The sequence below is a fragment of the Schistocerca americana genome, chromosome 4, assembly GCF_021461395.2.
Source record: "Schistocerca americana isolate TAMUIC-IGC-003095 chromosome 4, iqSchAmer2.1, whole genome shotgun sequence".
Classification (NCBI taxonomy): domain Eukaryota; kingdom Metazoa; phylum Arthropoda; class Insecta; order Orthoptera; family Acrididae; genus Schistocerca; species Schistocerca americana.
Genome location: NC_060122.1, coordinates 98,894,994 through 98,922,659, shown reverse-complemented (window position 1 = coordinate 98,922,659; position 27,666 = coordinate 98,894,994). Strand labels below are relative to the sequence as shown.

The 27,666-nt window shown below is 44.2% G+C and overlaps 1 protein-coding gene across 1 annotated transcript in view; it reads left to right on the top strand.

Moving 5' to 3' along the window:
* The window catches only part of LOC124612534 (1-phosphatidylinositol 4,5-bisphosphate phosphodiesterase gamma-1), a 258,728-nt gene that overhangs the window by 102,491 nt on the left and 128,571 nt on the right, over nucleotides 1-27,666 (top strand). Inside the window, exons 10-11 of the mRNA XM_047140800.1 lie at nucleotides 2,325-2,494; nucleotides 18,792-18,933. Of these exons, the coding sequence (XP_046996756.1) occupies nucleotides 2,325-2,494; nucleotides 18,792-18,933 (312 nt within the window). The remainder of the gene's footprint in view (nucleotides 1-2,324; nucleotides 2,495-18,791; nucleotides 18,934-27,666) is intronic.

Genomic DNA, 27,666 nt, shown 5'->3' with positions numbered 1-27,666 from the left:
TGTGTGTAAGTGTAACTAAAAGTCATCAGCATACATGTAGTATTTACAGTGCAACAGATCTGATCAAATGTCTTTGGTGGAATACAGTGCGAAGAGTATCTGGCCAAATACTGAACATTGGGGCTCCTGATACTACATGTCTCCAGTGTTAGTATTGTGGCTTCAAACATTATCCTTTTGTTGGTGGAACATCAGGTGTGAGAAAAGCTTTTATATTAGAGTTGGGGAAAATTTTAGGCTGCTAAATGTAGCATGTAAAATGTCAGTCAGGGGAATTAAAGGCTTTTCTGAAATATAGAAACCACATGCTAGTGGCCTTGTCTAACTTCAAGTTATCAGTCACATTTATTTAAGTAGATGTTGTATTACAGTGTTTGCGGAAGCCAACTTGGTACCTAGTGCATTATTCATTTCTAAGTAGTCATGAAGCCGATCGTGGACTGTAATTTATAAGTGTACTGCAAAGTCATTGTATTTGGTAAATGCTGATTTGATGGGCATACTGGATTTTTTTGATGGTATTGTCAGTAACGTGTTTGAGTTAGAAAATTGTTGCTGTAGTCATTTTCGCCCATGGAATAATTAGTAAGTTTTATTTTTGTTTAATCAATGCTACTAGTTATAAAATAAAGTACCGGTTAAGTTTCTTAACAGGAGTTGTGAGATTAACTGCAAATTTTGCTTTGTCTGTACCTAAACCTTGCTAATTTTTCCACAAACCAACTGGTCTGTATGAGTTGTCACTTAATGTGTGAACACATCTGAATTTAGCATTAATTGATTGTCTCTGTTCTGCATCTATTGGTTGGCTATATATATATAATTTTTTGGGATGTGGCACCATTTGTATAGCTGATATGTGTCATCTCTGAGATTCATCACCCATTTTAGTTCATTTGCTAGCTGAGTTTAAGGTTTTCTTTTCACCTTTCCAGTCTGGGGAAGCATAGTCATTGTATAGTACCAATTAATCCATGGACTATATCATTTCCCCAGGATATCACTTGCTTTTGAACTCAGTGATATATTTTTAAAGTATTTGTACTTACAGTTTGTTTTTCGCCCACTCTAACGAGTATGTCATGGAAATTAGGTCATGGGCTTGTATGCTGGTTTTGGATGTTTGAGTATACAAAAGGCTCCATTTTATGATTTCGTTGCAAATATGTTTTGCTGACAGTGAAGGAAACCCAGGGGTGTAGTGTCTTAGAGAATAATAACTATACAGACATTGAAAAAGTAACAATAACTTATTAAATGTACTTGTCCATGGAACAAAAAATCTTGCAGGTAAGAAGAAAGCAAAGAAAAAAATTGAAATTGAATTGAAATTGAATGAGGCAGTGATTAAAGAAACAGTGAGGCCTTTTACCAATCTGGTGCACCATCAGCTCAGTGAGATAATGGACAGTTATACCAAAGGAAAATTTACTCAAGAGAACTAGTAGATATGAGGCAGAATTATGGGGCATTACTTACCTTCAGGGGGCAAAATGTTTGGTACTGCTAACACACACACACACACACACACACACACACACACACACACACACAAAACAAAAGCATCATCACTATTTTATGTTTGTCAGCAGTTATGTCTTATATTTATTAAAAGATGGAAAATTTCCATCCAGACATGGAGCCCAAGTGGACTGGTGAAATATCATGTTTAGTTGCACATAAGATCCAGTGCCAACTACAAGAAGAATATAATGTAATTATTTTTAGGACTTAAACCAAATAACAACCTGTGTTGCAGCAGTCCATATAGCACAGTGCTGGGATGGGCACAGTGTTTGAGATCACACCATACACTGCAATATGTTACAGAGGGACCTACATAAAGATCACTCTTTTTATCCTGATGTTTTTAATTTATAATTGAAATAGGATTGAAAATATTGTGATTGGACCATAGAACTACTGAAAAGAATTGCCACATCAAATGAATAATTACTATTGATTCACATGTATGGTGGTAGCAGAATAAATTGTATTATGGGAGAAAAACCACTCAACATAAATGGGATATACATAAATCTGTTGTGGATGTGTTGTGCAGTGGGAATCATATCTGTGTGCCACTTACTTTGACCATACGCAGAGGAATTGTGAAATCCCCGTAGTGACACAATGCTGTTTTATGTGTCAGAGAGAGAACAACACACTATTGTCCTGGCAATCTTTTTATTTAAATTCTTTAGAGGAACTGTGAGTAGAAGAAAATAGGAACCAATAACTTTTAAATGTGTACTAGTTTAAAATATATTATAGTATCTTATTTAATAATGTTATTAGTACTAAGTCAATACATGTTGGTATAGGGCATTCCAAATGATGACCTGCACTTCAGTGAAAAATGGTTCCATGGAAAACTGGCGAGTGGCAGAACAGAAGCAGAGACATTACTAAAAGATTACAGTCATTTGGGAGATGGCACTTTCTTAGTTCGGGAGAGTGAAACCTTTGTTGGTGACTACTCTCTCTCTTTCTGGTAAGTATTTCCTCAAGTTGCTATCTTATTCTTATGTGAGTAGTGTGTGTCTGCGGGAGGAGGGGGGGGAGGGGCAGCATGTGGACGTGGGCACATGCATGTGTGTGCATATATGTTTTACGCTTGCAACAAAAGTCAGTAAAAAACACTGCTGTGTCATTACTATATAATTGTGGAAGATCGTCATGGCAGTAGTGTTTCTTTTTGAACACATGCCAGGAACCTGTCTTCAAGGTTCTGCATTGTGCTTAACTACATTTGTTGTGGCACAGCTGTAATTTTTCCATTAATGGTAGCTTTAAGGCCATCTGTTGTAAGAGGTTTGAGAATGTCGACCTCAGATCTCAGGTGTTTGCTCCAAGAAGAAATAACTGACAAGATAGCTGTGATGAGCGTTAGGGTCAAGGAACATTGCTAAGCTTTAGGTTATGTTAAGGGAAAACCTGTGATCAATAATATGTATGGCAGTCCTAATACTTTGGGCTATGGTTCCATCTTTTTGGAACATTTCTTTCATGTTGATTGACATTGCACTTGGCAGTTACTGTTACTGTAGCTCCATATTATTGTTGTTATTATTATTATTATTATTATTATTATTATTATTATTAAATACAATTCCTGAAATCAGAATACCACACAAAACTGTAACTTAAGTGTTATGGAGGCATTTCTGGTGAAATGCTGGTGGATTCTTCACTGTGTGACAGTGACAGTTTTAATATTGATGTAAAACACAATGTCACCTCAAATCGTGTTGAATGAGCACCGTATGGCCAGAGTTTTAGTTTGTCATGTAGGACTGACCATTTTTAACCGTGAGACAGATACAGAGCTGTAATGTCACGCTAAGCGGAGAGCTGAGGAGTCCAAAGGCCTACAGTTTTCTCATTATAAACGTTATCTGTAGTCCAGACTGTACAGGGAAAGCTAGTTAGTTCTCTCTTCATAACTGGTCCAATTGTGTGAAATGATTAAACTCTGTGGGGGTACGGCTTTATAATAGGATATATCCCCATCTCATGCATCACCGTTAACAGTCTAGCGGATGAAGGAAAATTAAGGGAAAAGTTTTGTGTAGGAAGGAATGTCATAAACAACTTGCTAAAAAGCCCTACTGCTGGGGTGTTACCATGGTGATAGGGAGGGGGGAGGGGGGGGGGGGGCTTTTAAGGCACTTTCTGAAGTTTTTCTTGAGAAGTTTTTCTTGAGTAACTCAAAATGTTTCCCAGTGCAAAATTAAACAACATTAAATTTCTCACAAAAAAAGATCCTATTCCTTTTTTTCTCTCCAGGACTAATGGTACCTGCATAGCAGATTATTAAAAATAGTTTTGATGGCATAAAATTAATGTTTCCTGTTAAATAAAGTTGTTTAAGAACATAGTGCAATAGAATCATTTTAAGGGATAGCTTGTTTAACAGGCTAGAACATTATGTGGAGTCGAATTGTGAGGGAAGATAGGTCCCCGGCTGTTGTTGTGAACTACCCTGCTTCATAGGACTCTAAAGTGAAGAATGGGCAGGGGATTTCCCACCCTCTCTACTGCACTGCAATACAAAATGCAACTAGATGATGTTTCACAAAGTTATATTGACCCATGCACTGCTTGCCTTATGAATTACTGGCACTCAGTGTGCAGACATGCGTGGGGTCATTTGTTTTCCACAGTATGTGTTTCCACTATGTGGAATACAGGTATAAGTTAATAATAATGCTAATGCAAGAAAAGTGTATGGACAGAATGTACCTAAAACTCTGCACACTCTTCTATAGTGCTAGAGGGAAATGGATTCTTAGTCATCCTTTACAGCAACTCTAGTGTTCTTCTGGGGAAAGCAACTTTCACCATCATGAGTGCTGCTTGCTTTTCAGTTTACAGAAATGCTGTATCTCCCCAGAATTTTGTGCCCAGTTCTCTCATGTGAGTAGACAAAATAACTTCTCTTAGCTCAATCAAACAATGAAAAATAACAATAATGGAATAACGACAACATTATGAAAAGGATAGTTGCTACCATTGCTGAATCTGTCCTCAGCAGCCAGAGACTGTGGTCTTGTGTGTGTGTGTGTGTGTGTGTGTGTGTGTGTGTGTGTGTGTGTGTGTGTTTCTTTTGAAGAAGAACTTTTTGACCAAAAGCTTACTTGCTGCCTATCTCCGACTCAACCTCTCCACTTTATGGCGAGTAACAACTATCCTTTTCATATATTCTCATAGCTCACATTTATTTGCACCAGCCGCTGCGGCCAAGGGGTTCTAGGCACTTCAGTCCGGAATCGCACTGCTGCTACAGTTGCAGGTTCGAATCCTGCCTTGGGCATGGATGTGTGTAATGTCCTTAGGTTAGTTAGGTTTAAGTAGTTCTAAGTCTAGGGGACAGATGACCTCAGATGTTTCGTCCCATAGTGCTTGAAGCCATTTGAACCATTTATTAGTGCAATTATTTTCAGCTTATTGAGTGAGTACTTATTCACGGTTGTTAACTGAGGTATTATGTGATACACACTGAAGGGGCTACCCCAAGCATAACGTGCGGGCAATGTGTATTTTTTACGTCAATTTCATCATCTTCGCTATCAATAGCTGGAATACTCCTCGCAGCATGAGGATATCAAATGTGTCACATCAGCCTCAGTTCTCCCTACATCTGAAGAGGCCCAGAGGTCTAAATTCACTCTCTCTCTGTAACAGAGGTAGGCCACCTAGGTCTTATAAACTTGAGATATTTCAACATAAGTCAAGCAATGGATTGACAGCATACTACTGTGCTTGATCTGAACATGATCATTCCTATTCCATCATACATACTGACATCCCCTTGCAAGATACACTGTGAATGTGTGGTTAGTGGCTCCATTAAGTGCTGCCCACTCTACAAGTGCCAGCGATCCCTGAATGTAAGATGTTTAGGCAGTCCACTAGTAACACAATTAATGATGAGCAAAGTGCAGTAACTTTCTGGTTATTCAGTAATTGACAGTCAAGTGATTACAATATGTTATGAATGACAAACAGCAGCAAGATGCAACATTTGTCAATCCAGTCTTTTTGCCACTGACACTGCACAAATCATTGACAACATCACACTTACAAATTAAGCTCTTCTCAGTCATTGTTCATAGGGAAGTATTTCACATAAAAGCTCACTTAACTATTGCAAATAAGTGCTCCCTTAACAAACTGAAAATAACTCCACAATATAAACACCACCTCAGTAAAGTTATTTTGTCTACCTGCACAAGAGTACTGGACAAGAATTGCTGGAGAGGTGTAGTCAGTGTGTAAACTGAAAAGTTAGCAGTGCTCGTGGTTTCCCACAAGAATGCTACAACTGCTGTACATGATGACTAAGAGTCAATGTCCCCTCTAGCAGTGTAGAACAGCATGCAGAGCTTTATGTGGAATCTGTCCATATGCTTTTCTTATCCTAGTATTATTACTAACTCATATCCGCCTTCAGTGGATTGTGGAAAATAAACACCCCCTGGCAGTGTCTGTGCTCTGTGTCACCAGTGTTTCACAAGGCAAGCTGCAGGAGGTTTGGTATAACTTTGAGAATCACGATGTTGAGGCTTTTTATGGCATAGTGGGATGGAGAGAGCAGGGACTTCTCTTCTCAGTCTCCAATTCACAGACCTACAAAGAATGGAAGGGCACAATCACAATCCGGCAAACTGCTTTCCCTCAAACTTCTAGTCTCCGTGCCCTCACCCTACCCTCTTTGACCCTGTTATGCTCCTTGAATCTGGTTTACCCTATATGGTGGTATTGCAGTTTTATGTGTAGGAACACTTAATATTTGTTCTTAACCAACTTTATTTATCAATAAACATTAACTTTATAGCACCCCCCTGCGGGTCCGGGGATTAGAATAGGCCCGAGGTATTCCTGCCTGTCGTAAGAGGCGACTAAAAGGAGTCCCTCCCCCTCAAGGGGATAGTTAGCGCCTGCGTCCGGAGACGGACGGTTCCACGACCTCTATTTGCGGTCATTTTGCTTTTTCACTTCTCGTTTCTTCCTTCCTTTGGTTGGTTCCTTTCTTTGCTCTTCTCCACCTCACTGTCTTCCTTACTCTTTCCCTTGCCTTCTTCTCCTTGCCTTCTTCTCCTTGCCTTCTCATTGCCTTCTTCTCCTTGCCTTCTCTGGTCTCCGCCTCGGCGTTTGAGACAGTCTGTCCTCTCTCTCTCCCTCTCTCTCTTCTTTTTCCCCTTCTTCCTTCCTCCCTGTGCGCGCCTGAAGGCCGACCCACGCGTTCGCGCGCGTAGCCGGTGACGGGGTAACGCGTAATTCCCCGCCCTGGGTAGACATGTAAGGCACGCACGTACCCCCTGGTAAAGGCCAGGCCCAGGGAGGGGTGATTGCCTGAGCATGATACCTTCTGACCATGCCGATTGGTCCCTCCATCTGTTTCTCGGGAGGTGTGACCTGAGGTGTAAACATTCACCTAAGGCGGGAGTGTCCTCTGAGAGGGTCCCCACAAGGAAGGAGCGCGCCATCGGAGACGCTGGCAATCGTGGGGGATTCCTCTGCAATGGATTTCACTCCATCTCTCTCGACTTCTGCCCAAAAACGGAAACTTGACCAGCCACCAGTGACCAAAGTACTACCGCCTGCCCCACAATTCCTCGTCGTTTCTCGATCTGAGGACGGAAAGGATTTTTCCTCTGTCAACCCTTTCGTTATCCAGAAGGGCGTAGATGCCATAGCCGGATCTGTCAAATCTTGTACCAGGTTGCGTAACAGTACCTTATTACTAGAAACTGAGAGCGCCTTCCAGGCACAAAAACTGCTTCGAGCCACACTCCTGTACACGTTCCCTGTCCGGGTGGAGGCTCACCGAACTTTGAATTCGTCTCGTGGTGTGGTCTGTACTAGATCCCTCGACGGATTGACTGACAAGGAGATTCAATCTTTCCTCGCGGAGCAGGGCGTGACGGCTGTCCACAGGGTCATGAAAAAGGTCAACAATGACTTTGTACCGACCCGGACACTTTTCTTGACCTTTGATAGTGTTAAGCTGCCATCGCGCATCAAGGCGGGCTACGAGGTTATTTCTGTTTGCCCCTATGTCCCGACACCTACGCGCTGCTACCAGTGTCAGCGTTTCAATCACACTCGACAGTCTTGTTCCAATGCGGCTAAATGTGTCACTTGTGGCAGGGATGCCCATGAGAGTGACTGTCCACCTCCGTCTCCTCGTTGTGTGAACTGTCAGGGTGACCATGCCGCATCCTCCCGTGACTGTCCTGTCTATAAGGAAGAACGCTGTATCCAAGAAATTCGGGTCAAAGAGAAAGTGTCCACCTTGGCCGCTCGCAAGCTATTGGCTAGTAGGAAGCCCACGCTGCTCCCAGCGGGGAAATACAGTACTGTCCTCACCTCTCCTCGGACTACCAGGGAGGTGGCAACCCAGACATGCGATCTGACCTTCAGCACCACGGTCGTCCGTTCGGCCAGTGTTAAGATCGCGCGGTCGACGTCTCCTCTTCCTCCCATCACCCCACAGACACCAGCCCCTTCATCAGCTTCTGCTAAGACGAAGACCCCGAAGTCAGATGCACGGGCCTTCAAGAAGGAACCATCCCGTGCAGACTTCCTACGTACCTCGACCTCCCAGCCTTCGACCAGTACTTCCACCAAACGACCTTCCAAGAAGGCTCATAGGAAGCACAATTCTCCTTCTCCGCCACGGCGCATTTCTTCTCCTGCGCCACCCAGCGGTTGCCGCCCCAGGCCGTCATCTGTTTCGCCTGGCTGCACCGCTGGTCGCCGAACATCTGGCCGTTCACCGGCGGAGGAAGCTCCCCCTCCCGGCCATCTTCCCAAGATGGCCGATGAACCTATGGACCCAATGGACGATGACTGTCCGCCTACTGATAGCGGTGGCAGTGCTCGCTCGAAGCCAGGCCCTCAGCGGCCTTTGAGGTGACCCCTTCTTTCATCTTCCTTTTCTTCTTACGATGGCACTTATTCACTGGAATATTCGCAGCATTCGCTCCAACGGAGAGGACTTGAAGTTGCTGCTCCGCTTGCACCGTCCGCTCGTCGTAGCCCTCCAGGAAACGAAGCTACGCCCATGCGATCAAATTGCCTTGGCACACTACACCTCTGTGCGTTTTGACCTACCCCCTGTGGTAGGTATCCTGGCTCATCGAGGGGTTATGTTGCTGGTCCGGGATGATATTTACTACGATCCCATCATGTTGCACACCGGCCTGCAGGCAGTTGCCATCCGCATTACTCTCCCCACTTTTACATTTTCCATTTGTACCGTTTACACTCCATCGTCGTCTGCCGTTACCAGGGCAGACATGATGCAACTTGCTCAGCTACCTGCACCATTTTTGTTAACTGGTGACTTCAATGCCCACCATCCCCTTTGGGGCTCTCCAGCATCCTGCCCGAGGGGCTCCCTGTTAGCAGACCTTTTCAACCATCTCAATCTTGTCTGCCTCAATACTGGTGCCCCTACTTTTCTTTCGGACACATCTCACACCTATTCCCATTTAGAGCTCTCTATATGTACTCCCCAACTTGCACACCGGTTTGAGTGGTATGCACTTTCTGATACATATTCGAGCGACCACTTCCCGTGTGTTATCCATCTCCTGCAGCATACCCCCTCTCCGTGCTCATCTAGTTGGACCATCTCCAAAGCAGACTGGGGGCTCTTCTCTTCCAGGGCGACCTTTCAGGATCAAACCTTCACAAGCTGCGATCGTCAGGTCGCACACCTCACGGAAGTCATTCTCACTGCTGCTGAATATTCCATCCCTCACCCTACTTCTTCTCCACGTCGCGTACCGGTCCCCTGGTGGACCGCAGCATGTAGAGACGCTTTACGTGCTCGTAGACGTGCTTTACGCACCTTTAAACGCCACCCTACAGTGGCGAATTGTATCAATTATAAATGATTACGTGCACAGTGTCGTCGTATTATTAAAGAAAGCAAGAAAGTCAGCTGGGCTGCTTTCACAAGCACCTTCAACAGTTTTACTCCTTCTTCTGTTGTCTGGGGTAGCCTGCGCCGGCTATCTGGCACTAAGGTCCACTCACCAGTTTCTGGCTTGACGGTCGCGAATGACGTCCTTGTGGCCCCTGAGGCTGTCTCCAATGCCTTCGGCCACTTTTTCGCAGAGGTTTCAAGCTCCGCTCATTACCACCCTGCCTTCCTCCCCCGCAAACAGGCAGAGGCTAGGCCACCTAACTTCCGCTCTTCGAATCGTGAAAGTTATAATGCCCCATTCACCATGCAGGAACTCGAAAACGCACTTGGCCGATCGTGGTCCTCTGATCCAGGGCCTGATTCTATTCATATTCAGATACTGAAGAACCTTTCTCCTGCGGGTATAGGTTTTCTTCTTCGTACTTATAATCGCATCTGGATTGAGGGGCATGTTCCCGCATGCTGGCCTGAGTCTATTGTTGTCCCGATTCCTAAGCCGGGGAAGGACAAGCACTTGCCTTCCAGTTATCGACCCATCTCGCTTACCAGCTGTGTCTGTAAAGTGATGGAGCAAATGGTTAACTCTCGATTGGTTTGGCTGCTCGAGTCTCGACACCTACTTACCAATGTACAATGTGGATTTCGTAGGCGCCGCTCTGCTGTTGACCATCTGGTTACCTTGTCGACCTTCATTATGAATAACTTCTTGCGGAAGCGCCAGACCGCGGCTGTGTTCTTTGATTTGGAGAAGGCTTACGACACCTGTTGGATGGCGGGCATTCTCCGCACCGTGCATATATGGGGCCTTCGCGGTCGCCTCCCTCTTTTTATTCGTTCCTTTTTAATGGATCGACAGTTCAGGGTACGTGTGGGTTCTGTCCTGTCAGACACCTTTCGCCAGGAGAATGGGGTGCCACAGGGCTCAGTTTTGAGCGTCGCTCTCTTCGCCATAGCGATCAATCCAATAATGGATTGCCTCCCAGCTGATGTATCCGGCTCCCTTTTCGTGGACGATTTTACCATCTATTGCAGCGCGCAGCGTACGTGTTTCCTGGAGCGCTGTCTTCAGCGTTCTCTTGACCGTCTTTACTCCTGGAGTGTCGCCAATGGCTTCCGTTTTTCTGCCGAGAAGACGGTCTGTATTAACTTCTGGCACTACAAAGAGTTTCTCCCACCGTCCTTACGACTCGGTCCCGTTGCTCTCCCATTCGTGGAGACAACAAAATTTTTAGGTCTTACATTTGACAGGGAACTTAGTTGGTCTCCACATGTGTCATATTTGGCTGCTCGTTGTACCCGTTCTCTAAATGTCCTCCGTGTTCTCAGTGGTATGTCGTGGGGAGCGGATCGAACCATCCTACTTCGCCTATATCGGTCGATCGTCCGCTCCAAGCTGGATTATGGGAGCTTGGTATACTCCTCTGCACAGCCATCCATCTTACGCCGCCTCAACTCCATACAACATTGGGGTTTACGACTTGCGATCGGAGCGTTTTATACTAGTCCCGTCGAGAGTCTTCATGCTGACGCTGGTGAGTTGCCACTCACCTACTGGCGCGATATACTGCTTTGTCGGTATGCCTGTCGGCTACTGGCAATGCCCGACCACCCGTCTTATCGTTCCTTTTTTGATGACTCTCTCGACCGTCAATACGGGTTGTATGTCTCTGCCCTGCTACCCCCTGGAGTTCGCTTTCGTCGCCTCCTTCAACACCTTAATTTTTCACTCCCTGCAACCTTTCGAGTGGGTGAGAGCCACACGCCACCTTGGCTCCAGGCTCAGGTTCGCGTCCACCTTGACATCTGCTCGCTCCCGAAGGAGGTTACCCCCGGTTAAGTCTATCACTCCCGTTTTGTCGAACTTCGTTCGAAGTTCATTAATATGACCTTCATTTATACAGATGGCTCTAAGACCAATGACGGGGTCGGGTGTTCTTTTATTGTCGGGGCACAAAGTTTCAAATAATGGGCTCCATGGCCATTGTTCGGTCTTCACAGCTGAGCTCTTTGCCCTCTACCAGGCTGTTCTTTACATCTGCCGCCACCGACATTCTGCATATGTCATCTGCTCCGATTCCCTGAGCGCTATCCATAGCCTCAGTGATCCGTACCCGGTTCACCCTTTCGTGCACCGGATCCAATGCTCTCTTCAGCAGCTGGTGGACGTCGGTTCTCCGGTTAGCTTTATGTGGGTTCCTGGCCATGTCGGTATCCCTTGGAACGAAGCTGCAGATGCCGCGGCCGAGGCTGCGGTCCTCCAGCCTCGGACAGCTTCTTGTTGTGTCCCTTCGTCAGATTGTAGCAGGGTCATTTGTCGGCGCATTTTATCACTGTGGCATGCCGATTGGGCTGCACTTACAGACAACAAGCTTTGGGCCTTGAAATCTCTTCCTGTGGCTTGGACGTCCTCCTCCCGCCCTTCTCGGCGGGAGGAGGTAGTTTTGGCCCGGTTACGAATTGGACACTGCCGGTTCAGCCATCGCCATCTGCTGACGGCTGCGCCGGCGCCGGCGCCGGCGCCGTTCTGCCCATGGGGGCAATTGCTGACGGTCCGCCACATTTTAACGTCCTGTCCGGATTTTAACACACTGCGTCTTGATCTTGGCCTGCCATGTACTCTAGAAGCCATTTTAGCGGATGATCCACGAGCAGCTGCTCGCGTTCTTCATTTTATCAATTTGACAACCCTCTCTAAGGACATTTGATTATACTGTTTTCTTTTTTTAATCCTATGCCTGTCAGTCTGTCTTTTATCGTGTTTTCTTTTTCGTTGCTGTTTTAAACTTGTGACTCGCGGTGCATTCCTAACGTAGTGTGGGCACTAATGACCGTTGAAGTTGTGCGCCCTAAAACCACAAAAAAAAAAAAAAAAGAACTTTATAGCAGTAAAACACTATTCTTAACAATCATCAATTTTTCTGTCCCCTGCAATGTGGAAACTGTTAGTGCTAGAGGAAAAGTAACCTCCTCTCACTCCCTTCGGAATTATTGCCTACTTTCATGCCCTCTGACTCTTAGAGCAACAGTCCTGTTGTTGTAGAAGTTTTAGATAACCATTTGTTTCCAGTGTTTTAACCTTGACAGCCCTGTAATTATATGAAGTATTCCAGTCAACTTCATCATAACCTTTTTCTAAATACAAATACTTATGTTCCTCCTCCTCCTCCTCCTCTTCCTCCTCCTCCTCTTCCTACTTCCTCTTCATTCTTCAATTTTGGCCATCTGTGGACCTCAAGAAGTTGTAGGAAGGTTCCTTACTTTGCTGAAACAAATAACATGGTAAGAAAGATTCTGTACTTTATTGAACTAAGTAATGTGTGAAGTTACAAACATCTAAAGGACAGAAGTGTACATGGCCGGAGTAACACAAACAGCCTCAGATTCAAAAATGTAAATCAGTCACTCATTTGACATGTGAATTCACTAGCCCAGCATGGCATGATAGAAACGGCAGTCAGAGAAACCGTTGCCCGTCCCAGTGTTCATCATATCATATTTCTGCACTTAAACACGAGGCAAAATTTGTAGTCTGCACAAGAGCATGACACGAAAACACAATACCCTCAGTGATTGCGTGCCAGGCATCATGCAGCACTGCAAAAGCACTGGCATCAAGTGAATCACCATGTGGCCAGATCTTCACAGCATGAGTGTGGAGCAGCATCCGAAGTGGACGCTACGAGGGACAGACAAAGACATGCGAAACTCATCCCCCGGAAGACTCACTAAGGGCTGCTATTGTTCTAAACCGTTAGTCAGCGCCCATAGTGGTGAAGTGTTCTGTCGCAAGGCAAGATCGACAGCCACAAATGGAAGTACTGCATGAGGGGTGAAACTCGCTGCCTTACCAGATGGCTGTAGCAAGTTGCGAGTATACGGAACTGGTAAGACAGCTGTGCAGCAAAAGACCACCACACAGCTTCATCTTCCCCCTTCCTCCTCCCTGTGAGAGCAGAGGTGTGGTGTTGACTAACATGGTGAGGTGAAAGCTGATAAAGGTGGTGGATCGTGTCGTGCCAGCGGTGAGGCATCAAAGGAGGGGGTGACAGGGGGGTGCTGGCCCTGTTGCGGGGGCATGCGCCGCACGTCAAGGTATTGGGCATGTGGAGTGCAGAGTGGCCGGGTGTTAGTAGTGCTGGTCCACAGCACCCAACAGCGTGCAGTGGTGCACTGGGCGGGGTTGCTGTGCCAGGATCGTCTGAGGCTGCGTTTAGAGCTGCACGCACAATCGTGGACAGATGCAGGGTGTGGTTGACAGCGTGGGACTCTGGCAGCGAGGGCGTAGCAGCGTTGCCAGGTAGAAACAAGATGGTGTTGACAGGGTGGCTGCATTTTACAGAAGCATCGGGGCCTGTGATGAGGTGTTGGGGGGGGGGGGGGGGGGGTACCTGGCAGTTGACAGCAGCAGAGGGGAAATCATCGGGTCAGTGGTAGGCTGTGGGAGAGGTAGAGGAGCAGGAACTTAGTGCCCTCTGCATCTGTGTTGGTGACACCTGGATCAGAGTTTCCTGCGGTGCTTTTGGCTGTTGTTGTGTAGGTGGGCATCTCATGAACTTTGGTGTGGTGCCATTGCTGGTGTCATCGGAGGGTGTGACGTCATCAGCGGCCGTATGTGTCTGCAGGGTTGTTGATGTAAATGATAATTGAGATGAGTGGTGTGGGGTTAGCAGCGTATAGGCAGGCTTCAACCTATCAATTAAAATGTTGGTCGACATATCATGTAGATGCAAGGTGCACATCTTGAGTCAAATTTCAGGACCTGGGGTGAGCATTGATGCACAATATGATGTGGGTGCATGACACAAGGTCACTGAACGCAAGTTCTGCGTTTGCCATGGCGCTAGGGAAGCGTGGGTTGCAGGTGGTCCATGCATTCCTGCAATATAGCGACAAACTCAGGAATGACATATTCTGCGGGCAAGTTGACGGGCTCTAGGAAGTTGCCCAGACAGCAAGCATCTGGCCTTAAACAAGATCAGCAGTGAACATCTCAAGGCCGGCCTTGGGAGGGACGTGGAGACCGAGAAGTACCAGTGGGAGGGCAGCGGTCCACCTGTTGTGGCAGGCGAGGTCGGCCTTCAAGGTGCAATGGAGCTGTTCTACCACGCCTTTGGCAGCTGGGTGGTAGCTCAATCTCAGGTACAGGTCAGCCCTGCACAGATCTGTCAGTACACGTAAAAGGGCTAATATAAATTGGTGTCCGCATTCCATAGTGATGTGGCATGGGCAGCCAAAGCTGCAATCCACGTGGGAGACGAAGGCAGCTGCTGCCATGGCAACAGTAACATTGGGTATTGACATTGCCTCAGGCCGTTGGGTGAACTTTTCCACCCTGGTGAAAGGTAGTAGCAGCCATCAAATAAAGGTGGGGGGGGGGGGGGGGTCAACAATGTCCTTATGAATGTGGGCGAAGTGATGCCTGACATCTGGGAAAGCCTTGACGGGGGCGTGTACATGGTGGTGGACACTGGCGCACTGACAGGTGAGGCAGGTGCAGTCCCAGGTCCTGCAGTCCCTCTGAATACCTAGCCACATGAAGTGCTGCATTACCAGAGTGGCAGATGCGAATAAACTGGGGTGTGCCAGGTTGTATATTTGGTTGAATTCGGCCTTGTGGATGACAGTGGCTAGGAAGGGGCATGGTGAGCCATTGGATAAGTCACACCAGATACTTCTGTTGGAGACAGGAGCCAGCGTGCATTGAAAGCGGGGGCCAGAGGCGGCATCATGCAGAGTCGGGCGAGTTCTAGGTCGTGTTCCTGGGCAGCGGTAAGCGACTCATAGTCCAGTGACAAAGCAGTGGTGTACGTGCGGGCAAGGGACGTGAGCTGGCAACTGAGATGGCATGGCCCACGAATTCCATCTCACTGGCACTGAGTGTGCATTTTGCTATGTTGACAATGATTTTGTTCTTCTGGAGGTGTCCAAAAATACTGGAGAGGTGCTCACTGTGTTCCTCTGGTGTAACCGGAAAGAAGCGTACATTGTCCAGATATGTGAACCAACAGAGCCAAACCCACAGGATGCCTTCATAAAACTGCTGCCATGTCTGGGCAGTGTTACAGAGGCCAAAGGTTATAGAGGGACTCTCATAGAGTCTGAATGGCGTCTTCTCAATATCTTTGGGTACGACAGGAACCTGGGTGAAAGCATTGGTGCAGTTGATCGTGCTGAAGATTGTAGCCACAGCCAGCACGCTGTTGTAGCTGCATAAGAATGGCACCAGGTACCAGTCAGAGATAGTATGCACATTTAGCTCCCGGTAATCCCCGCATGGCTGCCAGGAGCCATCCTTCTTCTTGGTGATGTAAAGTTGGATGTCTGCGGGCCCTTCGAATGACACAATATGTCAATAGTGAGCAGCTTATCAATCTTGGCCTTGGCGATCTTCAGTTTATGCAGTGCTAGGTAAAGTGGCTAGCAGAAGATGGATGGTCTGGGGCTGGTATCAGTGTAGTGTACAGTTGAATGGCAGATTTCCCAAGGCATGCTGGATCGGCGTGTGAAAGCAGGAAATTGCACCAGGAGGTCATGTATTGGTCGGAAGATGCCACCTGCTTCACATAAAAGAGAACAGGGAAACGAGTGGTGCAATTTGTTGATCTCCCAGTGTTGTTGTCAATGAGGCATCAGCCAGCAATGTCAGGGAGTAGATGGTGGTGTACGATGGATTCCTCATCAATAAAGGGTCAGTGGCATCAGTGACAGTGAAGGTTCAGGGCAGGTCCTGTTGCAGTTAGAGATCCAGGATATGACAAAGAACGCTGTACGTAGCAATGGAGGAATTATTTGCTGCCAACAGGAGAATGGCTGAGGAGGTGCCAATGTCCTGTACAAGTTGCCACAAGAAGATAGACAACTTGAAGGTGGTACCTATGAGGAATGGCGTAGCAGAATGGGTGTCATGATCAAACAGACTTTGGGAGACCAAGCAGCAGGCAGATGTGCCAAATCCAAGTGGTCCTTGTCATTTGGGTGCCAGGAGCAAGATTCTCTGTAGTTTGTGGAATTTGGGCTAGAGCACTCGTGGAACCAGCTGAGGCCGGCCCTGTCATGAGGGAGTTCAGCAGTGCAGATAGAGTTACGGCATTAGTAGCACTCATTGCACTGGCAGTTGGGACTGTTGGATCGTGTCGTGCCACGGTCGCTTTCAGCATTGCCACGTTTGTGCTGAAGTGGGTGAGCATGTTTGGGCTGCTGGCAGAGGCGGGTCTGGTGACATCATCAGCAGCTCGTCGAGTGGTGAGGGTGAGCATGTGGTGGAGCGGCTGGCAAGGTGACGGCCATCTGGCAACACCAGGTGGAGGTGAGGATGATGCATGGTGGTAGCTGTCATGGGCAGAGACGGCAGTGACTCATGCAACGTGTCAGTGAGGCTGGTGGTGTCGGTGAGCGAGAGGTTGGTGTGTGACGCCACTGCTGTCTCTATTTAGGCCAGGAGGTGAGCCAGCCAGATGTTATAAACAAAACAGTTGGAGACCGTTTATGCCTCCATCAGACTTTGGAAGTGGCATATAAATTGAGAAGGTTGTTAGTTCCCACATTGCTCAAGGGAAAGGAGAACCTGGATGCTCTGCATTTCAGATTAGGTGAGCTGTGCCATGAGACAGTGCCAGTGTGCTAGTAATGGTCGGTGGCTGGAGGTAACGAGGTGATGTTGCGGACTTCCATTATGTATGTCAGCTTCAGCTGGTTGATTACCATGGCAAATTTTTGTGGCCTCCTGTGGTATTCCACAGCCAGTGAAGATAGCGCCCACCAAAGAAAACTATAGGTGTGGGTCCTGTGGATTGAATGGCGGCAGATGAGCCATGCCATGGCCATATGGAGTGATGGTGGCATGCGGTGGATTGGATGGCAGTGCTTTGAGACTGTCAACAGATTGATTTGCTGAGGTGCTGTATCGATGGTTTCATGAAAGATCTTTCTTGAAACCTAAGATTCCATTTTCTTAAGACCTTTTTTTCGAAACACAGTTGAAGAGCTTTGGGAGAGGCCATCAGCTTGCTTCCCACCAGTTGTTATTTAAAATAGCTCCCAGGTTTCTCCACAGAATTTTATTTGGACTTTATTACTGTCAATGTTTCTTTAATTACTGACAAAATTTTATATCTGTGCGAAATTCTTTTAGTGTATTGAAGAGTGTTTCTCTACCTGTAGAGATGTAGGTTTTCACGAAGTCTACAAAGATTATGAAAAGATTTTTGCTTCTTAGACAACAGTTCATTACAGTCAGTTTCAAATTCATAATCTGTTCTATGCCGAACTAGTTCTTCCTTCCCCCTTGGTATTCACCAAGCTGATGGTCTAATTGCTCTTCCAAATGGTTTTGAAGGGTCTCGAATAGGATTTTGTATGAACAGTCATTAAAGATATTCTTCAGTATTTGTTGACATCTGCCTTAATTCATTTCTTGTGTTAAGGATGTGTGTGAATACAACATTTCCAGTCTTTAGCAGTTTTCTCTATTTTCCAGATTTTCTCAAAGTTTTTGAAGTTTTTTTCAATCACACCCTTGCTGGCATTTTTCCACATTTCTGCGGCAGTTGAAGCTTTTCCAGAAGCGGTGTTACATTTGAGTTCTTTAATTATATTCTGAATTTCTGTTTTATCTGTAGGTTTCCTTTAGAAGTGTAGAAGAAATGGATCATATAAAAAGAGAAAGGAGAATGGTATGTTACTTAGCACAACTAAAATATAGGTCTTTCCACAGTTACTTTATTTAAATCTCCAAGTTCGTGTGAGACTATTCAATAGCATCTTCTAATAAACTACAAACATGTGCTCAATGACAGAAAGAGAGCTATGCAGATCCCTTATCACAAATTGATATTGACAACAGGAGGTCAAAATTTGATTCTTTGGTGTGTACTGCCAATGCTGTTTTCTGGTCAGGATTCTGCGTAGTTTTCAGGGTGGCGTTGAGCGTATTTTTGTGGGTGTATGAGAATTGGAGTGGATATTCTGGTACTAATAAGCCATTTGTAATTCTTATATGAAGTGGTCATGGAAAAAATCTATTTCATTTTCAGTAACTGTGTAGCTGTGGTCACAACACCAGTTTCGTTTTGAAGAAGAAAATGACATGTTGGAGTTACTTTGTATGTAATCATTCACTTTGTAGAAAGAAAAACATGAGTGATTACGGAATGATATTATACCAACTGTGCTAATGATAGTGCATCTGGAGTGAATAGTTTGATTTAATCCAATTTTTTTTCATTATTCAAGGAATTAATTTTGCAGTCGCTCTGCCATCCATTTCCCCCTCGCCACCTGATTATGTCTTAACATTGCTACTTAGCATGTTTTTAGATGTAATGTTTGACTGTATTACTTTATTTTTCAGGCGGCAGGGAAAGGTCAATCATTGTCACATTAGGTCAAAGCAGGAAAATAATCAAACAAAGTACTACCTCATTGACACAAATTGTTTTGATAGCCTGTACAGCCTGATCACTCATTATCAATCACATCCACTTCGTAGTCAGGTGAGTGTATTGAGTACTGTCTCACAGTAAGTTAAGTTACCTTCAACAAATAGATTGATGAAAATTATTGTTCCCTGCCTTGAGAAATTGTTAGCAATAGCCGGCCGCTATGGCCGAGTGGTTCTAGGCGCTTCAGTCTGGATGTCCTTAAGTTAGTTAGGTTTAAGTAGTTCTAAGTCTAGGGGACTGATAACCTCAGATATTAAGTTCCATAGTTCTTAAACCCATTTGAACCTTTTTCTTTTTTGTTAGCAATATGATCCAGTATAATAAGAACTGAGTTCTGTTTAATCATGGAGTATTCCTTCTCCATTGATTATGTCAGCACATAGCACTGTTGTCATGATGGGTAAGTAGGTAAAGCTATGAAGATGCTGTGCGATTACCAAACCTATCATTACTGTTTTTGTCCTCCACATTTTTGGGAAAACCATGGAATCATTAACGAACTTTGCTGAAGGGAAAGAAGACAAGTATTTGTTTTCTATAGAGCTATCTGACCTGTTTTGGGTCAAAAGCTTGGGACATTGAGACTAAAGGAAATTACATTTTTTGTTGTGGGTTAACAGTGGTCTTGTAGGACTGCACTGAAGGAATGTCTGTTATAATTACATCATTTTTCTGTCTAGTATATTAGCTCAGTTACCTTTTTGTGTTATATTCTTCAAAACATCTGCAGCCAGTGATGTGCTTCGGTGTTTCAGTGGATCAGTTTCAGATTATAAATCCAGTTATGACACTTGATGTGATCTTCAGTCTGATAATGCTTTATGGTTGTAAAAAATGTCAAGTTGCATTATACTTCAGAGTCTTCGTCGAATTGTATTTTTTGTCCCTCTGTCTGTCTCTGTGAGCTGGTTCACAGGTCAGAGGAAGGCAAGATTATACTACTTCTGGTGCAATGTCTTAAATATCTTGCAAGTGTCAGTCATAGTCGGAACAGTGTTCTGAGTTGTTGATAGGGCATTTTGTCAGAGCTAAATAAATTCAAACATGGGCAAATCGTTGTTGCTGCTATGGCGGATGCTTTCATAACAAAGGTACCTGGAGTGTTTGGTATTTCAAGAGGACTGTATCGAAGATTTATACCCCATACTGGGAAGGGGAGAGAATATCATCTGCTAGGTCACACCGTTGGCTAAAGTGTGTGGTCAGTGATCATGACAATGGACATTGAAGAGGACTGTGACAAAAACTAAGAGCATGACAGCTGCAAAAGTCACCGCAGAATTGAATGTTGCACTCGCGAGCTGTGTCAGCACCAAAACAACACAGAGGGAGCTGGGATTTCAAAACCTTGCATCACTGATGTAAATGCCCATAACAGGAAAATGTACTACCGAAGCTATGAAACCTGGACTACGGAGCAATGGAAGAAAGTCATTTGGTCAGATAAGTCTTGTTTCACACTATTTCCAACTTTTGGCTGAGCTTACAGGCCAAGAGTGAAACATAATGGTAGCGATTTGGGCAGCTATAGTGTGGTATTCCATGGCCTCCATGGTTACCCTGTAAGGTTGCATTACTGCCAAGGATTATGAGACCGTTTTGGCTGATCAGGTCCATCTTATAGTATTAGTTTGGTGCATAAGTTGGTCTTGTTTTCATTTGCATGTTGGTGTTCCAGTTGCTATGGGTCTATTTATCGAGTCTTTTTTATTTGTGGTTCACTTTTTGTGTTTGAGTTCTCATATTGTCATTCGTAGATTGTGAGTCGAGCTACATATGCTAGAAAATGGACTGCCATGTGGAAAAATCAGAACATTTCTGACATATTCTTCCATTTGAGTTGTTCCGTAGAGGGATGAAAGCAGCATAGGCAGTGAGAAACATTTGAACTGTGTGCTGGGATAATGCTATGGCACAGGCCATGGCCATAAAATGGTTTTCTTGTTTTAAGGAAAATCATTTTAACACTAGTGACCTTCCATGTTCAGGAAGACCTTCTGGGTTCAATGGAGATTGTTTAAACACATGAATTCTCAATGATCCACATCAGTATACTAGAAAACTGGCAAATGTGATGAACTTTTATCATTCCACCGTTGTGCAACATTTCCATGCAATGAGGAAGGTTCAAGAATCTGGTGTATGAGAACGGCATGCTGTAAGCCAGAATCATAAAAATCAAAGGGTGGCCATATGTACATCTCTGCTTGCTCATCATCAATTGGCTTGCGAACAACACAGACCGTTTCTATCCTATATAGTCACTGGTGATGAGAAAAGATATCTTTATGCTAACATAAGGAAAAGAAAGGAGTGGTTGAGCCTGAACAAAGCGGCAACTCCCCATTCGAAAACCTGCGTGCGAGCACAAAAGATGACATTATGCATGTGGTGGAACAGTGTTGGTGTGATGTACACTACAAATTGCTTTACCAAGGTGTAACCATCGCTATTGACATTTATTGTCAACAACTGTGATGTCTTTCAGATGCAGTCCAAGAATGACAACCAGGAAGACTGCGTAAAGTGATGCTCTTTCACAATAACTCCCACCTGCATTCTACTAGACTGACGAAAAGCACTATACAGGAGTTTGGGTGGGAAGTTTTTTGACACCACCTTTTTCACCTGATCTTGCAACTCAGAAAATTAAGTAAATGTTGATGTCTAACTTTCAAGTGATTTGTTGTAATTCAAGTTAATGAATATTTTCACTAAACTGTTGGTAGGGAGTTTAGAGTTTAATTGTCAGTTGAATGAGCCACTGTTGAGCACTGTGGCTTTAGTAAACAACTGAACTAAATGAGCTATTGCAGGGAACTTCTTTCTAGTCGATTATTACAGAATGATACTGTTTGTGAATTGTTAAGTTTCATGTGAATATGGACAGTATTTGTGCCACACTTAATTACGATACTTTATTTAGTGACTTGTTAGGATCCACCACTGGTTATTGGACAGTGCTTTATTAAGGTGTGTTTTTATGATGTCACAGCTAAGATGAGTAATTTGCCACTGAGATTCTTAGCTGTTTGTGAGTTCCAACCTGATTGTGTGCGATAATATTGTCATGAAGTAGGAACAGTACTACTTTGAGTTGTATGGAAGTGAAATGTGTCTGATAAATAGTTTAGACGAGAAGAGAACAGAGGCTTTCAAAATTGGGTGCTACAGAAGAATGCTGAAGATTAGATGGATAGATCACGTAACTAATGACGAGGTACTGTACAGAATTGTGGAGAACAGGAATTTGTGGCACAACCAGACTAGAAGAAGGAATCAGTTGGTAGGACGTGTTCTGAGGCATCAAGGGATCACCAATTTAGTATTAGAGGGCGGTGTGGAGGGTAAAAATCATTGAGGGAGACCAAGAGATGAATACACTAAGCTGATTCAGAAGGATGTAGGTTTCAGTAGGTATATGGAGATGGAGAGCCTTGCACAGGATAGGGTAGGAGGGAGAGCTGCATCAAACCAGTCTCTGGACTGAAGACCACAACAACAACAACATCATGAACACAATCAAGAAGAGAGCAGTGTCACAAAAATCAGTTCACTTGGAGCTAAGTGGTGATAAATTTTGCACTTAAAAATAATTTCAATTCTGGTACTTTGAAAATATCTTCTGTATTAATTGGGCAATCTACGATATAGTAACATAGCAGAGAAATACAATGAGATAATCAAATTAACAGTATTACACAGCCAGTTTTACTGTTCATATTATTTATGTATGTGTGTCATCTGACGGAGGCCAATGGCCATGCAGCAGTGGTAACACTGATTCCTGTCAGGTCACCAAAGTTAAGCACCTTTGGGCTTGGCAGTACATGGAGGAGTGACTATCTATGTCTGCTGATCAGTGTTGGCAAGCAGGATACACTCAGCCCTTGTCAGGCCAATTGAGGAGCTACTTGATTCAGAAGTAGCGGCTTCTAACAACCCTACCACAACAAAGGTCAAAATTTAATAATGATTGTGGTGTTGCTCACGCTGCTAAATACTGCATTTTCGGGCAACAACAAAGTTATTATGTGGCAGGTGTCATTAGAGCACAGTTAATAAAGTCATTTCATGCAATAATGAATAAACTAGGCACTCATCTTTTCGTGTTTCCCACGCTGGTCTCATTGTAAAATCATGGCTCAATCGTCGAAAATCTAGGTGGTGATGATTCCAAGCTCGGATACAAAGAGGCCTAGGTTTTATTCTGCTATATTCAAAAGTTTTATAGATGTGTTTTACAAACCATTCTTGAAGATTAAACCTATCAAAGTTAGCACAATGGTGATGTAAAAAAATAATCAGCACTCCAAATTTAAGTTACACTTCGTTTTTATTGCTTTTGTTGCAATGGCACGTAACACGCAAAACATCACTTCACAATACAAAACATACTTGAAAACATCTTACTCACTGTTAAAGTTCACATTTTATAAGCTGACTACAATATGCGTCTTTCCAACATGACATCCAAGACTTGACTTTCTCAAGGTCCGACTCTAACTAATAACCACTTACGCGCCCAAAAATCAAGAGTTACAAGTACGTCAAAGCTAATAGTGATGAAAGAAATAATACACATAAGAATAATATCATTGCAATACAAACATATTGATGTATCAAAGTACCTTTACATTAATGAAATCAAATCTGAATGTTGTCTCAGAAATATGTCAACTACTTTACAGAAACACAGTAGAATATTGCTGGTATCAAGAGGTTCAGGTGAGCTGCCATAATGGTTACATAATTCAAGTACCATTACAGGCTCCAGTCACAAAAACTGATAAGTCAGGGGAGTGATGTGCTGACCATACGCCCCTCGATATCCACAGTTACGCCTATTGACATAGTCTCTATATGTCCATCTTTTTAGAGATGGTCACAGGAATTGGCTGTTCGATACAAGATGTCAAATTAAACACCTTCCAGCCATCTAGTTTCCAACTTTATTTTGTTTGGCAATGAGTTTCAACGTTTTACTACACCATCTTCAGGCCCCTGACCAACATGTAGGAAGATTCTATTTTGGTTGTGACCAAAACAGGGGCCAGCAATACTGGTACCAGTAGACTTTTGCCAAGTTGGCAGATGATGTTTGAAGTGATCACTATAGCAAAAGTCTACTGGTACCAGTAATGCCGGCACCTATTTTGATCGCAACCATGGTAGAATCTTCCTACATGTTGGTCAGGGGCCAGAAGGTGGCATAGTAAAATACTGAAACTGGTTGCCAAACAAAATATGGTTGGAAACTAGACAGCTGGAAGTGCTCAATTTGACATCCTGTTAACATAGGATGATACGACAGTTGGTCGGTACCGTAAGGCGTTCCGAGGCATGTTTGGACCGAATTCAGTTCCATCTGATGAAGGAATTCATCCGAGAGCTTAGTCTATTGCAAATGTTCCATCTGCCATTCGATGCCTCGTCTGTGTAGTGAGCAGCAAACTCTTCTAATTCATATTATTAATGATTAAATAGAGCTCAAATAGGTGAGTGGTCTTCATAGATTTTAACCTCAGTGTGAGAAATAAAGGGACTCCAATGCATTTTAGTGCCACCCATGGCACCTTTTCTACAGTTGAATTAATGCACTGCAGTCATGGTCTTGCATCTATGATGCAATGGCGCATCCACAACAGTTTGTGTCACAGTGAGCATTACTCAATCAGTTTATTGGTACCATGTTCAAGAGCCAGTGATGGTCTACTGAGTTGGTCCCTTCGGAAAACCAATTGGGAACATACTCCTCTGGAGCCTATGTCATGATACCTCAAGAAAAGGACATTGATGAGATAGTGCAAGAAACACTGCATGTGATTACTCGCAAAGCACACAGTATGATACCATACTACTCTGGCGCATTTCACCACAATTCTGTCCCGTGGTGGTGTCAAAACAGCCGAGACCAGAAGAAAGAGACAAAGAGCATTACAATAGAAGTATGTAGAAGACGTCCCTCTCCTAGTAATCTAATTTTATATAAATCAATCTGTGGAAACTCCAGGTAGAAATATCAACAATGTAGGAAAAGACAGATTTCTACGTACCATAAATAAGACATGTCAAGTTGCATTCAGGCACAATTAAAAGATGCTTACATAAGGCTTTCAGCCACAGCCTTCATCAGTAAAAGAGGCACACACCATTCACACACACAAACAAGCACACCTCACGCACACACAATTGCCAACTCCAGCATCTGAGGCCGCAGTGCTGGAGTTGTCAGTCATGTGTGCGTGGGCTTTGTGTGTGTGTGTGTGTGTGTGTGTGTGTGTGTTTTACTGATGAAGGCTGTGGCTGGCAGCTTCATATGAATGTCTTTTAATTGTGCCTGGCTGCAACTTGATGTTTCTTCTTTACAGTAAGTAGCTATCTGTCTTTTTCCTACATTGTTAATTTTATATAAAGATACCCATGAGCAAAACACCATTATTTAATCAAACAATAGGAGTGGGATTATTGGGAACAATGTTTCTTCAGTGACTGCACATACAGCAGATCCCCAGATGTGGACAAAACTGTTACATATTATGGCCATTCTTTCCCAGCTGGAATACCTGTGTTTAGACCATGGAGTACATCAAACCAATCCAAATTACAGGTGATGACTGTACTGAAACGGTCTATAATGCCTGTTTTACAGACTGGGAATTCAACAGTGCAGTTAGGTTAGGTTAGGAGTACTTTCACAGGCTCGGGTACCATATACAATACAAAGTACGAGGTGTGTTTTTGAAGTAAGTACCATTTTGAAATTTAAAAAAGACGTGCTAAGATATCTGAATAATTTAATTTTTACATGAAAGCCTGTACCTTAATCTACTTTTCTACAAAATTTCCATCAATATTGAGGCACTTGTCATAATGTTGTACCACTTTTTGAATACCCTCCTCAAAGAAGTCTGCCGCCTGACTTGTTACCCACTGTTTTCACTTCGTCATCGTCTTGAAGACGCTGACGGCCCAGGTGTTTCTTCAAGTTCAGGAACAGATGGTAGTCACTGGGCGCAAGAGCGGGGCTGTACGGAGGATGATTTCGAGTTTCCCATCGAAAAGGTGTGATGAGATCTTTGGTCTGATTCGCCACATGCGGACGGGCATTGTCTTGCAGCAAAAAAGTGCCCTTTCTCAACTTCCATGGACTGTTGCTTTGATTCTGGTGTGATGTAACGTGTGGTTTTGTGCACATCCGTCAACATTTTTGGTACCCAACGTGTGCACAATTTTCGGTAATTCAAGTGCTCGGTCGTAATGCCATAAAAAACACTACAAGAAACATTAGGAAAGTCATCCCGCAAGGAGGAAATCGTAAAGCATCTGTTTTCTCTCACCTTATTGTCCACTTCCTGCTCTAAACTTTCGTTAATGACCGAAGGACACCCGCTCCATTGTTCATCATGCACATTTGTGCATCTTTAAATGCTCTCACCCACTTTCTTACCATTCCATCACTCATAATGTTTTCTCCTTAAACTGCACAGATCTCACAATGAATATCGATCGCTTTTAGGCCTTTAGCACTAAGAAATCTTATAACAGCCCGTACTTCACAGTCGGCGGGACTCACAATTATCGGAGGCATCGTAAACACTCAGTACACAACATAAACAAGGAAGAATTGGACTGTAATGGCGCCAGTGCATAGATTAAGGTACAGGCTTTCATGTAAAAATAAAATTATTGAGATATCTTAGCATGTCTTTTTTAAATTTCAAAACGGTACGTACTTAAAAAACACGCCTCGTACTTTCACCTACTCGAATACCAAGCCAAACCAAATGCTTATCCACATCAATGACAATAGCAAACAAAGTATCCTGATGATCTTTATCAAGAAGTTTTTCCCACTCAGTGGGCAGAAAGTATCTTTGTAGCTATACTGGAATTCAGTAAAACCCCCACACTATAGACAACTACAGACCAATAAGACACCTTTACTGTCTGGAGCCCACTGTCACAGAGGTCTTCGCACTTCGTCAACTGAACCGTGGATGTATCGATTATGGGTCAGCAACTCCTTTTTTAGGACTACTAGATCCTATGCACCACATCTACATCTACATCAACATGATTACTCTGCAATTCAGATTTAAGTGCTTGGCAGAGGGTTCATCGAACCACAATCATACTATCTCCCTACCATTCCACTCCCGAACAGCGCGCGGGAAAAACGAACACCTAAACCTTTCTGTTCGAGCTCTGATTTCTCTTATTTTATTTTGATGATCATTCCTACCTATGTAGGATGGGCTCAACAAATTATTTTCGCATTCGGAAGAGAAAGTTGGTGACTGAAATTTCGTAAATAGATCTTGCCGCGACGAAAAACATCTTTGCTTGAATGACTTCCATCCCAACTCGCGTATCATATCTGCCACACTCTCTCCCCTAATACGTGATAATACCAAACGAGCTGGCCTTTTTTGCACCCTTTCGATGTCCTCCGTCAATCCCACCTGGTAAGGATCCCACACCGCACAGCAATATTCTAACAGAGGACGAACGAGTGTAGTGTAAGCTGTCTCTTTAGTGGACTTGTTGCACCTTCTAAGTGTCCTGCCAATGAAACGCAACCTTTGGCTCGCCTTCCCCACAATATGATCTATGTGGTCTTTCCTACTGAACACCCAGGTACTCAGTTGAATTTGACAGCCTTGAGAATTGTACTATTTATCGAGTAATCGAATTCCAACGGATTTCTTTTGGAACTCATGTGGATCACCTCACACTTTTTGTTATTTAGCGTCAACTGCCACCTGCCACACCATACAGCAA